The sequence below is a fragment of the Melozone crissalis genome, unplaced genomic scaffold (genome assembly GCF_028551555.1).
Source record: "Melozone crissalis strain CALT ecotype California unplaced genomic scaffold, PUWL_Pcris_2 ptg000029l_1, whole genome shotgun sequence".
Taxonomy (NCBI): Eukaryota; Metazoa; Chordata; class Aves; order Passeriformes; family Passerellidae; genus Melozone; species Melozone crissalis.
This window is the reverse complement of record NW_026535807.1, coordinates 5761389-5776845: the sequence shown is the minus strand read 5'-3', so window position 1 is coordinate 5776845 and position 15457 is coordinate 5761389. Positions and strand designations below refer to the sequence as shown.

Sequence of the window (15457 nt, the reverse complement as noted above, 5' to 3'; positions counted from 1 at the left end):
TTTCCCACCCAGTCATCTGTGCAGCACACAATGGGGACAGCAATGCCACCAGCTCCTGTGTCAGTGGTTCCCAGGATGCAGCAGAACAGCACCGGAACCCTTCCATCCCAGAGCTATCCAGGGGAGGCAGCTGCGTGTGATCTCCTAAACAAACTCACCCTGGGACAGGCTTTCACTACAGACAAATTACACAGGGCAGCAATTCCTCTTCATCCCTCCTCTCTTTTCAACCATTGATCCTTCTCATCAATTCCCACTTTCCATCCTCCTTTAAGCACAGATGCCATTTGAATCAAAACACTGGCGTTATTTCCTTTACAATGCATTGTTTTTATAGGACTTGTAATTGCCCAGTAAAAATGGGCTCTGAAACATGCAGGTGCCCCAAAAGTGTGGGCCCAAGAGGAAACTTTGTGGCCAAGTCTGAAAAGAAAGCCTTTAGTGCCCCTGAAAAAAGTCACTTTTTTTTCTTCCCTACTATCAGAAACTGAAAAAGACTGAAAGTGTTTCCAATAACAATGTAGTCTTAGTATTTGTGTATACAAAGGTTTCCAGCCTGGTCCATTAAATTTCTTTTGAGTTTCTCTGGGTGGGGAAGGACACCTAAATTTTGGCAATATCTTTTTTCTGAATAGCAATATGAACACCATCACAGCACACTCTACCAACATATATCAGGCTTATGGGTTGCTTGACTCAGACATACCAGCTGAAAATCCAGTTCTGTTAAGTCAGTGGAGAACTTCAATGCACAAAAAGCTGAAGGTGAAGTTTTTAAAACTGATACTTTTCCACACATACAGGATCAAGCTGAACATAGTTCCCTATTCAGTGTTTGTGTTGAGGAAAATGGTGGAGGTTACAACAGCCAAACTTGTTTTGGAAAAGATGTAGAAGCCATAGAGACTTTAAGCTTACTTTTCAACTGCCTAAAAAAACAATGTTGAACTTGAGCTCAAGTTGAGAATAATTAAAGTCAAGTAAGCAATAAAGATTTTGCAGGCCTAAAGTCCCTTGTGGTACTGCACTTCCTGGGCTATTAGTGAAACAGGCTTTGCCAGAAAAAGAACTGTACACAAATCCTACAACACACCAATCTGGGTAACTTGCAATTCATTCATGTTTATCTGCAGAGTTAAACATCCAGCTCTGAGGCAGTCATTAAGAGCACCAATTACTCCATCTCTCAGTGCAAACCATGTTCCTAAACAGACTGAGCTGTTTTCATTACAGTTCTGCACATGATGCAGTCAAACACAGTGAATTAGAAGCCCTCACTCAATGGACAGCAACTTCCAGCTGAGAGGCAGCAGACTTTTCCTATTGTGTGCCCCATCCCATCACAAACTGGCTGTAAATCCTGCATGTATGCAGGCACAAATGCACACACACTCCTTGGGCACACCCTGGCTTCAGGATTTCTCTTTCAGTCAGGAGGTTGACACTTAGAGGTGCAAGTTCCAACAGCATTTGTGGACTTCATGTGAACAGAGGTGGACCTTTTGTCTATCAAATTTGATGGAAAGACTGCAAGGAGCCTTAGGCTGGGCCCATTTCTCCAACAGCAGCAGAAGGGAAAAGTGCCGTTAAGTGGCCACTTTTTTACACATAAAGCATGTTTACAGCTGCAGATGTCTGTGTGTTCCCACACAGGCAAAACAACAACCATGTGCGTTAACTCATCTGAGCTGCAATTTTCTCTGCCCAAATATCACCTAACAGTTTAACAATCTTCCCTCATTGCTTTTTTATTGCCAATAAAGATACCTGTGTGGCCTTAAAACATTAACATAGCATCTGAATTCTGTCCCTCTCAATGGAAACATCTCACAAACCTCTCTTGCAGCATAGACACCAGCAGCTTGCAAGGGAATGGATTTATCTCACTTTGTCAAGTGCAAAAGATGCTGATGTCTGCTGCAGCATTCCTCCCTCCCCACCTGATCCAAATAATGACCTGAAAAGCCAAGAGTTGCAAGAGACAAAACCCTCTCCCAGAGTGTCTTCCTAGGAGCTGGCAGAGAACTCCTGCACAGTGAATTCTACATTTCATACACAGCAGGTGAGGATGGGTGACATTTGCTGTGCACAACCCCAGGATCATTTTATCTCCATGAAGTGTGGCAGAGCTTAATTAAAGTGGACATTTGTACTCACAGCTGAATTAGCCTGGGCAGCCTGAAGGCCTTGACAGGAAGCTGGGTGATCCTGTTCTTACTCAGCCTGAGTGTCAGCAGGGTCCGGGACAGGCTATCAAAGGCACCGGGCTCCAGGGTGCTGATTCTGTTGCTCCCCAGGTAGCTGCAATAAATCACAGCACAAAAATGAAAGTTTCTGTCAGAAATTACCTTTTATCAGCATTTAGCTGGTCTCCAGACAAGCTGGTAAAACTACAGAGGTGGCTTCAACCCAGCTGAATTTCTGTCTGCACAAAGGGCCCTTCCCAGAGCCTGTGATGAATGTGGGGAATTGCTGGGCACTTCCAAAGAGCTCCCTGACACCCTCCTCCTTGAACAAGGCAATCAGGAGTGGAAGCCAGAAACTGGAGATTATTCCAGTGCAGGATGATGCTATTCATCCCCATTTTCCCCTCAGTATTTGTCCCTGAGATCTTTTCTATTTGGATGCTAGTCTGAGCCACAGGGGGCTGTTTCTGCAGGACATCAGTCACAACATTGCTCTCTTATACCCTCTTGCATCCAGGAACAAACTTGGGAGTAAACTTTAATGCAGGCAGACTACTTGCCTGCACCTCTTCAAAAGTACCTAAAATACAGATTATTTCATATTTCTCTGAATAGGCAAACATCCTGTGGGAGTGTGTTACTCTGCTTGACCCCACTTTCTTCAGATAATCAGAGACATGTCTGTTCTCAATATTCAGAAAGCCACTTTAATGATTAAATAGTTGTTCTCTCTCCACTCTTCTAGATACACACAGGTTTGCAGTTTAAAGACACCTACACATGAAGGACATAGGATACCTGAAAGACATAGTTTCTCTGCAACGCAATTAATAATAATCTGTATTCTTTATAGATATACCTACACATGAAGGATGTAGGATACCTGAAAGATATATTTTCTCTGCAACACAATTAATAATAATCTGCATTCTTTATGGCTACATCACAAACCAAACACCACTCAAAAAATAACCTGACAACAGTGACAAGGTGCTGCCTTCTAACTCTAACTCTCCCTTGCGCTTAAAATCATGACCAACAATCCCATACTTCTCATGCTCATGGCTTCTTTTTCTGAAGGTTTGAGGCCCTTTTCTGCGCTGTGCTAAGTCCACAAAAGCAGTTCCCAGCCAGCAGCACTCACAGCTCCTTGATGAGCAGTCCCTGTGGGAAGCAGCCGTTTCGGATTTCCGTGATGTCATTGAAGCTCAGGTCCAGCGTTTCCAGGGCAACGTAGGGCTGCAGCTCTCTGCCCTCGATGCTGCGGATCCTGTTGTGATGCCTGCAACAGTCAGGAGCAGAAAAAAGGGACTGTTTAGCTCTCTTAGAAAAACAGAATTAATATCTGAGCCTGCAGCAGGCCCTGGGTTTGTACACTCAGAGTTATGGTGACTTTTTAACAGCTTTAACTTTTTAACCATTGCAGTGAGATTCTCTAATCCCCTCTGGCTACAGCCAGCTCACAGGTATCTGCAGGCTTCCACTTTATTCCTTCTACAGAGCTATTGACTCCACTCATCAGTTTTTCTTCCATTAATCTGGGCTCTCCCACAAGCCTGCACTTCCAAACTGGGTTTGTTACATGCAAGGGCTACAGGGCTGTTTCTAAATCCCAAAGGCAGGAGTGCAGATCAGTGGCTCAACATGCCAAGGCTTTATCCAGAGAATGTGACTTTCAGAGAAGGAAATAAATAAGTGAATACAAACTCAACGAAAGTTACATAACACACTACATTCCTAAAGATTCTTCTGAAAATTCCCCGCTTTGCACTGTGTTACAGTGATTTATAACACAGAAATAAGAAGTCTTGAAAACGTTCTTGCTGGCATTTCCTTATCTTTTGCTACTTTTGTCCTGCTGTAGGATTAGGACACTCTGCAGTGCCCAAGCACCAGCTGCAGGATCAGACCTGCACTGATCCTGTGTTTGCTGCCTGACCAGGACAGCCTGAGGGATTCAATCCAAAGTTTTTCTTTAGAGAAATTCCTACCAACTGCCCTCAGTTTGCTTCCACAGCCACCAAACAGTTAAATACCTTTAGACCTCATCTGTACTCAACAAGGTCTAAGTAAAAATCACCCCCTCTCTGAGTCCTTTCCTCTGACTCCTTTCTGGCCTGAGTCAGTAGAGAACAGTAATCAATTAAAAAAATACATTGTGCATTAGTCACAAGAGGCAGAGCACATGCCTGATGTGAATTTAGAGCAGTCACTGATATTACTGGCAAGGCGGGGAGTGAGGCACTCCAAACAGAGACGCTCACCAGACACTTGGGAACTTGCTGAATAATAAGAGACAGTAAAGAGAGTTCAGACAAGTCCTGTGCCTCAATCCATCCAGACACCCACTGGGTGAGCAGAGGAGGGGAGAGCAGCCAGCGAAAGCACTCCTGAATGCAAGTCCCAGCTCCCCTGACAAGGCATCAGCCCTTTGAAACAAAAACTGAGACAGCTTTTCAGGCACTTCCAGCTGTTCAGGAGCCCATCTTCTCCAGCTTCACCCCCTCTTCAGGCTCTCCCAGGAGTTCAGATGAGCCCCTTTGGAAGAAAAGCTCCTCCCTTTGACAGAAAATGCCAGCAGCGCATGGCAAGGGACCTGCTCCCCACACCGTGATCTGCTCCTTTACCCTCCCTGTTACTGAAACCAGATTGTTTCACCACAACCTTTGCTGGTGTCCACAACAGGAAGAGTGAAAAATCTGCAACCCAGAACAATTTGCTTTTGGGAGACTCACCCTTTAAACAGCCAGCACATGGCCCTTGCTTAACGCTGGGGAAACAGGCACAGAGACACTACTTGGACTGAAGAGTTTAAGTGATAATTAATTCAGTGCAGGCTCAGAAAACACTAAGGACAAATTTTACAGCACTATAGCTGCTAATACAATGCAACAAGGTGTCAAGAAAAATCAAAGGAAAGTCATAATTTATGTCTCCAAACTGGTTATTCCATGGGTTACCTGCACACAGGTCTCCACAATCTCAACTGTTTCAAAGGTAATGACGTGGCTGCTATACAAAAGACCAATATTAATTTACAGCTGGGAATAAAGTCTGGATTTTCACATCCATGCACATAGTAGGACAGTGGTGCACCAAATTTATACCACAGTGACACTAAAATACAGGAAAAATCACTATACTCAGAATTTTGTGACCTCCATTAACTAAAAACATGGGCAAGGGAAATTTCTTTCCCTCTAGGACTATTTTTTTTTTTTTTTTTTTGCAATTAACTTGATTAGTAGAATCACAAGGTTCAGAAATTTTTAATCTTTTTTCCCTCCTCAAAAGAAGAGCGCCCATTAAATGTGCATCCAAGCCTGACTCAGGAAAGCACCTGAACACAGACATAACTGAAAGCAAAGCACGAGCACATTTTCTGGAGCTCTCCTGAAGCAGGGGCTGCGAGTTCAGCTCTGATCTCATCTAAGCTGAGATGGCTGAGATGAATCTGGCTGTAAATTAACAGGAAATGAAGGCTTGTACAAACGAACGTGGAGAATCTATAAATCACCTGACAATCCCTACACAGGGCAGCAAAGTCTGCAAGGGACTGAGAGCACAGAGTGAATTTGGACATGAAATGCTCTTCAGAAGCCAATTTTTTTTGGTTTTGTGTTTTTTTTTTTTTTTTCTTTTGGAGTATTAATATTTTTGTGCTTTGGTTGCTCAACATATATCCACTCTGCCTGCCTGCCAGATCTACCAACCCATCCCAGAAGACAGACTTGAAGAAGGGAAGAAAAGGACAGGAAAGAACTGTTTTGTTTGAGCCGTGTTCGCAGTTTCCAGGTGACTTCTGTCTGTTCGCCTCTCGCTTTTCATGTGCTGCAGCTGGCAGATGAGAGGGATACTTTATTTTACACAGGCACAAAAACTGGCTCCTTTCTCTCCCTCTCCCCCTTCTCCTTCAAACATGGGCTGACTCCAATGTAGCTCTCAGTTCCAAACACCATCCCGGGCCAGTCCCAGCTGGGGAATGTCAGACAGTTCGCTGCAAAGCACTGCACCCTCTCAAAGCACTGCACTTCAAACAAAGCCTGTGACTTTTCCTATACACAGCATGTGATATGAAGGCAAAAGAGCCCAAACCTTTTACTAGCTTGATTACAATTTATTTTTCATTCTTTTGGTAAGGGCCCAAATGTGATTTAACCCTCACTGTTACTACTTGGATCCTTCTCAGCTCTCCTGCCTTTGTTCCCCTGTTCATCCCAAGGGAGTTTTGCAGAAAAAAAACCCCAAAAAACCAGTGATGTTATGAATTTGCCTCTCCTCTTTATCACTGACTGGAAAAGGGCTGGATTTCTCCCAGCCACTTCACACTGGGTTGGCTTCAAATGTGGCAGATCAGATTTTAGAACCAATTGCCGAAACCGGGCGTTAAAGCACAAATAATTGGTGCTTGCACAACCAACACCTCCAGGTATCCTTTCCTCTCCCCACTCCTTGGGTATCACAGCCTGGAAACAGCCTTCCCTGCCTCACTTTACTTCAAGAGTGTACAATGACAGGGCTTCAATGTGAGATTGTGCAATTAGAGCCTGGAGTGGGAGCCAAGTCTCTTGGTTTCTATTCCCAGCTCTGGCACAGACTCATCTGCCTTGGGCAAGTTCCTTAACCCCTCTCTACCTCTGGCTTTCCAAAGTGCATGGAAAAGGACTACCCAGCTAGGATGATGCAGCCTTTGCTGAGGACTAAAAACCTGGAGTGAAAGCAGCTCAAGCGAAAAAGAAATCATAGGAACTGAGGAGCCCATCCAAGTCCATTTGGGTTTGTTTATGAATATGGGAGGATCTGGCTAAAACAACAGAACTTCCAAGTTCATCCCCAACGTCATTCCCAGAGACACCTCATCTGCAGCTAACACAGACCTGGAACACCGCTGTGCCAAGCTAAGGTAACTGGCAGTCAGCAGAGATCCCTTCCACACTCTCTGTGCTCATGGCACTTGTTCAGGAACTTCTTCACCCTGGGGTCAGCACCAGCTCCGGCCGCAGAGGGAGAGGAGAGCTGGGTGGATGCACCCTCCAGCCCCTCAGTTCAACACCCCAGAGTAGCACAGCCCCTCAGCACTTGTATTTTGCACAGACCCCTTGGGTTTACAGGAAATTTGGACCATCCCCAGGCAGCTCCTTGCTGAAGCAAGGCCGTGAGGAAACAAACGCAACGCGCGCTCTCTGCTCCGCCGCGCTGAGAAAAACAAGCAGAACGTTCCAGCACAGCCAAAGCCTGTTTGGGTTTGCTCTGAGCCGGGAGGGAGCTGGAGGGGGTGGCAGGAAAATAACAGGTGGCGCAAAGTCAAAGGCTTGCAGCATTTCCAGGAATCTCAGCTTGTATTTTAGAGGTAAAGTTACACTTTAATCCCGGTGCGTTTCCTCATTCGAGGCGTCTTTGTGAATATTTATTTGATAAACAGGCTGTGAAACATTTTCCACCAGACCTAATAGGGGAAGAATTCACCTTCCTCTTTGCAGCAAGCAAGGAGAATGCCACTCAGTTTAATTTACACCTCACCTTCAAACTCCTCGTGTGAAATGGATGCAAAGAGAAGCACAAAAACGTTCCTTTGTTGTTTGAGCCACATTCACTCTCCCCAGCAGCTGCCCACTCCAAAGCTGACAGCAGAAAATCAAAGCAAGACTCTCAGACAGGAATGCACGAGGGGCTTTGCTTGGGCTGATTTAAATACAATCAGCACAAAACCTCCTGGTTTAGACAAAGCTTGAATTAAGGCTGCTGTGGCTGCAGCGAAAATGTTCAGTGTGAAGCGAGGCTAAAGGCAGGCAGAAGTCACATGCCTGCCCTTCATGTAGTGTCAGCTTACAGATCTGGCCCGGCTCACCAGAGAAAAAGGAAAGCTGTAATACAGCAAACCTATTAAAGCAGCACCTGTTATAGGCATCAAAAATAAAACTGAGCTTCTAAAGAGGGGCTCTGCACCTCGGGCAGGGTTCTATTAATATGCCAGCACATTTTCAAAATTAGCGTACAAGGGAGATCACAGGACTAGAAAGAGAGAGATTTTAAAAAAGTTCAGGGTTTGGTTAGGATTTCCATCCTGACAAAGTATTGAAGAAACAAAATGCTGGAGCCAGAAAGAGTTATGGGGTTTGGTAGTGAAGGACAGGCAAGGTTTGGTGTCACAGACTGGCTGTGCAAAGGGAGGGAGATCAAAGGCAGCGTAACCAGAGATGGATCACACACACTGTGACTAACACATGCCTGCAACTACCTGCCCTCCTCCTCCTGCTCACCTCAGAGATGGAGATCCAGTACTGATCCTTCTAGAAACACTGAAGAAGATCAAAGACATGGGTTCCTAAGCTTTCACCTTACATGATTTGCTATTTGATTTTAGCCTGTCACTCACTACACAAACACAAAAATAATAAATAAAATCATGGTTTTAGAGTAGAGTGCAATGCCTGAGTAATTTTCCTAACAAGGCAAGAAGGGTAACTGATGATCTGGAAGATGAATTTGTATTTAAAACAGCAGCAACATAAATGTTCCTGCTTTTCCTGGTCACCTTCTTACATTCAATAACTAAAGACCTCCTAAGTGATTTTTATTAACAGATGGAAAGAAGGAAGGGGAAGAATGTCATGGGGACCTGCACATCAGCTTTGACTCAAAGTTCAAACAATTTATCAGCGTAGAACTTCTTACATGGTTTTAACATTTTACTCACAAATTTTACTTCCAAAGACTTCTATCAGAGAACTTTTTCTTCTCTACTGTAACTTGTGAAATGCCTGCCTTGGAGTAGAGCGAAGCCATCTCTGCAGCTGAAGATGAAATAAGCATGCAGGACACGCTGGAAGTCTGTGTCACACCATTCCCTAGTTCTTCACATGAGACCTTCCCAGAAAAACTGAACAGCCTGATGCGCATGAGCCCTCACACTTCCCAAGTGCTCTGGAAAGCCCCACTAGCTGTCTGACACTTTGTGTTTTCTTATCAGCCTTTCCAGAATAATCCATGAGGCACAAGATTTTGTACTGTCACAAGAATGTGTATTTTTATCCAACACAAAAACTGTATTTGCTTATGGGAAGTGCCCCAGTGTCCTTTCAGAGCAAGGCTGCATGGGTTGCTGTGTGGACAGGAAGCAGGGATGCAGGGAAGCAGCCCCCACTTTTCTCAGATGCTCTGAATCACTCCTTCCCTGAGGAATCCTGGCGGGTTCCCAGGCTGTCACAGATACAGCTCTGTTTGTTCAGGTGCTGCCTGCACACACAACAAGAGCAGAGCAGTGGCAGGCCAGCCAGCCACTGCATTTCAGGGTCAGCCACACAAAACAAACACACCCAAAAAAACAAAAAACACCACCCCCCCAAAAAAAAAAAACCAAACCCAAACCAAATCCCTAAACCACTGGGGAAAAAAAAAAAAAAGCCACTTGTGTAATTTTTTACACATATTCAAAGTTTCTCCTAAAGGTCCATATGCTCTATCTAAGAATGTAAGTCAGGATCTTCCCTCTCCCTAGCACTCCTTCAGAAAAAGGTCTAAGATGAAGCAAACAAAATCCATGACCATTTTACACTGTTTTTCACTTAAAATCATATAAAGGGGTAATGCCTGAAACAAGCTGATGGAGCTGTTCCAACTATATCTAACTACAGCAGAAAACCTGAAGAGGATTTATTCATCTGCAGTACATCAGCTTCAAAACAGATATATTCCAGGGGACTTTTATTTATCAGGTCATGTTCTCACCCTATTTTGTGGTTTAGGATGGAGAAGCATGAAGCAAACTACCCCCAGCTACACACAGCTGGGACAAGACAGGGGGGTAAAAAAACAACCTGGGGTTTGGGGTTTTTTGAAGATGGAGGGGATGGGAAAAATGTGGAACCTTTCACAGTGAAGTGACTGTGTCTCTGTTCCAGGTCATGGATGTTTGGAGGCAGAAATCAGTCTGGGAGCTGAGATTTGCTAATTCACCCCTTTGTGCCTGGGAGCAGCTGCCACCTGCAGAGGGCTGTGCTATGAACTCTCTTCCCACAAGCAAACTCTTATTCACACAAATAGTTCCACTGCAGCCAACAGGGCTGTTCATGTGAGCCCAGTGTGACCCAGGGGCTATGTTTGCACTGTCTATTATTAAAGGCTGCTCTGTGGTCACTCACAGGACCAAGCTCATCTTCCTCTCACACTGATGGGCTGCAACCACTGACCCTGCTGCACTCCCCATGCCCTCAGAGCATCCTCGTGCCCGGGGTACCAACCATGGGCAGATGTTATCCTGCTGCCAGGAAACCACAGCTCCTTCTTATCCACATGGATAAGAGAAGGGGATCAAGAATTCTCTTTAAAATCTTTCCCAGCAGCTGGACATAAGCAAAGGCCTGGATCAGATGAACAATATTTGATGGGTTAAAAAACTGCATGAAGGAAAGCCCTTCTCCTGTTGTAACCAAAACCACCACATGCCCACTGAGACACATATTCTCTTTGAATATTTCTGAACTAGCACGGTTTATGTAAACTTTCTGACTCCTTACATGACCTTACACTGTGTGCTGATCCACTGAGGTAAGCCATGTCATTTTTCAAAGCTCTCTCCCTCCCTCACTTTGATCTGCATTTCCTTTCACTGGACTTTGACTTGCCACCATATGATTTCAGATATTTTTTGCAACATACAACTTCCTAAGCCTTCAGCATTTCATTCCATTGAGAGAACAAAATGTGTGGGACAGGCAGGATTAGAATTTAGTCATCTTTACAACAGAGGCTGTCTTATCTCTTCAGCAGATTACACAACCTGCTGTGACATCAAAGCAAATAAAGATTCCTGAAGACAAGACAGTCTCTGTTTTGGGCACAGTCCCCCCATCAGCAACTGGGTGGCTCTAAGAGGACCAGCTCTTTTCTGGTTACACTGGATGCTTCACCAAGACAGTGCTCTGCAGCAGCTTTTAAAATGATGTATTCACAAGGGGCTCAGATCCATTAAACAGGCTGTGCAAAGCATCTCTCACTGTCTGGCACAGCTTCTCTGTAATGAGCCTCCCTGAACTTTTGTGAACTTGACCCCAAAGCATCTCAGTGATGATGTGCAGAGCCTTGAGCTCACCCGTCAATCGAGGAGATGCACCTGCAAGGCTTGGGTCCAGGTATCTTCAGCAGGGGCTGCCCAACCTGTGATGCAGTTTGGCCAAAGGCACAAGGGAGGGAATCTCTAAGCCACTGAACACCACCACTGCTGGTTTGGAAAGCACTCAGAGCTGTATGAGCCTTTCACCTCCTCCTCCAGCTCCTGTCATTTCTCACATTCCCTGACCTCCATCTGGAGCAAGCACTAAGGAAGGCTGCAAAGGACAGGAGAGGCTCTTCTGAGTGCTGAACTCTGCTAAGAGGAGAATTGTCCTGGGGGAATAGAAGGAAAGGAGCCACACAAGGTAAATGGCAGTTTTCACACAAGAATGCAGGAAACCACAGGGCTCTGCACCAGCTGTCTGAACGGGGTCGTGGCACTCAGCAGAGCCTCTTTGAAGGAAGGGCTGCATCAGTATTTGAAAGGGGTCATTCAGTTGCTGGCAGATGACAGTCAGATCAGTGTTTCCATGCTCTACATCCCTTTGGTCTGCTACTCTTCTGCTCTGCCACTGGCTTTTCCTCTTGTGCTCTCCCTCAAGGGCTTTCTTTTGCCACTGATACATGCCAGCCAAACTCAATTTTCTATCCCAAATTAAATGCATAAGCAACACTCTGAAGCCAAGAAAGAGGCTAGCCTCACCCCACAGTTTGCTGCTCTGATTAATTCCTGCTCTTCACAGCCCCACAGTGCCCAGTGCCCATGTCAGGGCTGCTGCCCAGGCCCCCCTCCTTATCACTGCCTCAAAGATGAGCCAGGTCTGTGATAAGGAAAAACAGAAACCCAAAAATCAGATCCAGCCCAGATGTCAACTGAACCAGCACAGAGCAGGGGCTGGAGCACAGACAGCAGCCTCCTTTCATTTCATTTCATTGCATGCAAGTTTTGTGCTTCTAATCAACAAGGATGGCATTTCCATTTGAAAGCCAAGAAGCCCCAAAAGCACACGGCATGGAGGCACTTTCATCCTTAAATCCTGATACTGATTTTAGTTTCTCTTTGTGTAATACATGATCAAAGTAAATAAGATCCACCATAGCCTAGAGAGCACATGTGTTTTGTGGGTGGTTTTGTTTTGCTTTTGTCTCTCCACAGGAGCGAGGAGGGGAAAATAACACAAGGGGAGAAGCAATTCAAGTGCAAAGCAAATGCAATGGCTCTGCCCATGATGCTGCAATTTTTATCCAAATTTTAACTGCAAGCCAACTTGATAGCATGCACTGTGTGTAAGCCACAATGTGACACAGGGGCTTTTCCCACCTTTGGCATGAACACCATGAAAACAGGTGGATTTAGCTACAGTGATAAGGGAGGTAAAGAAAGGACAACATACTTGAATTCATCTTCCACACCATCAAACTCTCAGCCTCATGGAACTTGCAGCAGTGGCTGCTAAAAGACCTGCCTCTTGAAAAAGGCAGCATTTGAAGAAACTCATTTTTGACTGGCCAGTCAAACTCCTGTTAACACTTGAGAGATGTAGATAGGCTGGCTGTTCTGGCTGCTCCAACATGACACACACTTGTGCTCTGTTGAAAGGGCTTATCTGTCTTGTCAGCAAGGTCACAGGAACAGGGATTGCCTCTGGGCAGCCTTCACTGAGTTCTGCTGGGCTCACACTGCTCTGCCTGCAAGAAGGAATAGCTCCAGTGTGGAAAAGCAGTGGTCAAGTCAGCAAAGAAAAGAGCTGCTCTTCACAAGAACAGGACCCTGCCGCTAACGAAGATCAAGTGGGAAGGGTGGCTTTGGGAACCCCCAGAACAAGGTGCCAAAACATCCAGGGAAGAGGAAATTTGGGGTTTAGAGTAGAACTGCCTCTGTGCTAGGCCAGGCTGGTGTAAAACAAGCTGTTCAAGCTTCCCTGGTAAAGATCTTGTAAAGTCAAGTGCAAGCAATCACCACCACTCAGCCAGTAAGTCCTTCAGGCTTCTATAGTAAGATCATTTACATCTTCAGTCCCTCCTATTTTGAAAAAGATGACTGCTTTCTCAAGGAAACAACCTTGATGGCAAAAATGTCTTGGTAAAATCACCAGAAGTGCTCCTTTTCCAGGGCACCTGGGGGATTACAGAAAGTCCAATCCCTTGGCCTGATTGCGCATGCTAATCACCACCCTGGTCAGCACAGAGTGTGTGATCTGCAGTACATAGACTGGACAGGAAATGGTTTTTAAGTCTAAAATCCATGAGCAATTTATAGATTCTTTGTCATCAGCTCTTAATTCTACCTCTCCCCAACTCATTTTATCTGCTCAGATCTGACACACAGTTGTCTTTTCACTTAACCCTGCACTCCAGTTTCATCTTCCAGCTACCTTTGCTTTTTTTCCCTGATGTGCAATTGAACATTAACTGGTTTGACAGGCAGAACATGCACTCACCCAACCACTCATTCCCAATCAATATTCACGTGGAATTCCTGTTAACAAGCAGGAGTTATGCACACAAACCTGAGGGAGCGTGGCCTCTCAAGTGATCACTTCATCTGAAGGTGTGACAGATCACTCTCATCTCTCTTAACCAGCAATCACATTTTCCACTCTGCCCACCCCCAGCAGGGCTGCTTTTGCAAGATAATCACTATTGACATGATCTCTATTGTTCACTTCTGCAATTAATTGGGGAATTTGACATGGGTTAAAAATAAGTGAAAATCCAGCCCATAGCTGGCTTTTATTCAGTTAGAAATGAGCTTTCTGCAGACTATTTTGCTAATCTCTGCCAACCTTAACCTAGGAGGATCACATTCAAGAGAACATTTTCTTCACCCTACACTATTCCTAATGGTGCCAGTGTTTTATGCCACCTAACTTAAACCCCACAATGCTACCTTCACCCCTCTTTTTACTCCTCTCTGGGATCTATTTCATGCTCTGAACAAGCACCACTGTCTACAACCAGGATAAATAGCTGCCCAATCTCAGTAGGGTTGTGGGAACACATACTGAGAGCTTCTTTAGATTGTGCCATTTTGATAAAAAGCTGAATTGGCTAAGCTTTCAGAGAGGAACATGGAGAGACTTTTACCCCAAAATAATTCAACTTTCTTTTACTGCAGCTTCAACTTGACTTTTACTCACCTCTGAACAAACTTAATTGCCATTGCCAGCAGTTTTTAGGCAGGAAACTCCAATGAACTAAAAAAACTTTCAACTCAGCAAGTTATTTATATTTGAAACCTGCTTGGTCTGTGAAGACTAACAAAGGAATTGCTTTTGTAGATGTGTGCTTTATTTGCCATATGCCATTAAATGAGACAGTCAATCCACCACAGATATTAATAGGAGCAATTTTGGGCTATTCTAAGGCTCAAATATGAAGCTATTTTTCATACTGACCTTAACAAAAGATCATGGCTGCAGATGACCCTAACAACTGATCCAGGCTTGATGTGCAGAGAGACAGAACTTGGAAACCACTTTGTGCACTGTACATAAAATATGCTCCTGCTCCTGGAGATGCTTTACATCCAGGAGTTCCAGCTGCCCTGAGGCAGATCCTCTCAGCTTGGAGGAAGAAGATTATTCACCCAAAGGGGTGTATGCATGTGTGTGTATACATATATATACACACATACCTTGGGGTATAATGAATATGTGGTCATGCACAAAAGGATCCTCTTCCAGTATTCCACGCCCTAACCTTGTGCTCTGTCCCACTGGTGTCCTCTCCTCTCTCCATACACAGATTAACCCAGCATGGCCCGCAAAGCAGGACAGAGATGCCAGAGCAGATCTGGCCTAGCTCACAGCAATTCTCTGCTCACAGAAGAAGCTGCCATGGCTGCACAAAATGCTTGTTATTAAATACATAATAGAGCAGCCTCCAGGGGTAACTGGTATTTCATGAGCTGCCACCAATTTTCACTATCTTTATCCTCTGGCCAATTTTTGCACTCCACTGTATGTGCCCAGATTACTTTCTGATGCTCTTTTGTTGAGTCTGATAACTGTGGGCTTTACTGCTGTTGCTTTTCCAGAAGAAATGATTACTCATTTCCCTGGAATAGCCTCAGATCCTTTGCCATTTCCATGCACTCATGTTATATCTAAAAGCTCAAAGAGGACATGCAAATGATTAGAACAGTTCCAGCAGCCCAAAAGAAAAGTCAAAACAGCATCTCTTCTGGTGCTTGGGAATACATGATTAATGAGGGTTTC

The 15457-nt window shown here is 44.9% G+C and overlaps 1 protein-coding gene across 1 annotated transcript in view; it reads right to left on the bottom strand.

Annotated features, from left to right (window-relative positions):
• Positions 1-15457, bottom strand: part of LRIG1 (leucine rich repeats and immunoglobulin like domains 1) — a 91665-nt gene that overhangs the window by 30583 nt on the left and 45625 nt on the right. The window contains 2 exon segments of the mRNA XM_054281197.1: positions 2158-2301; positions 3331-3468. Coding sequence (XP_054137172.1) covers positions 2158-2301; positions 3331-3468 — 282 coding nt within the window.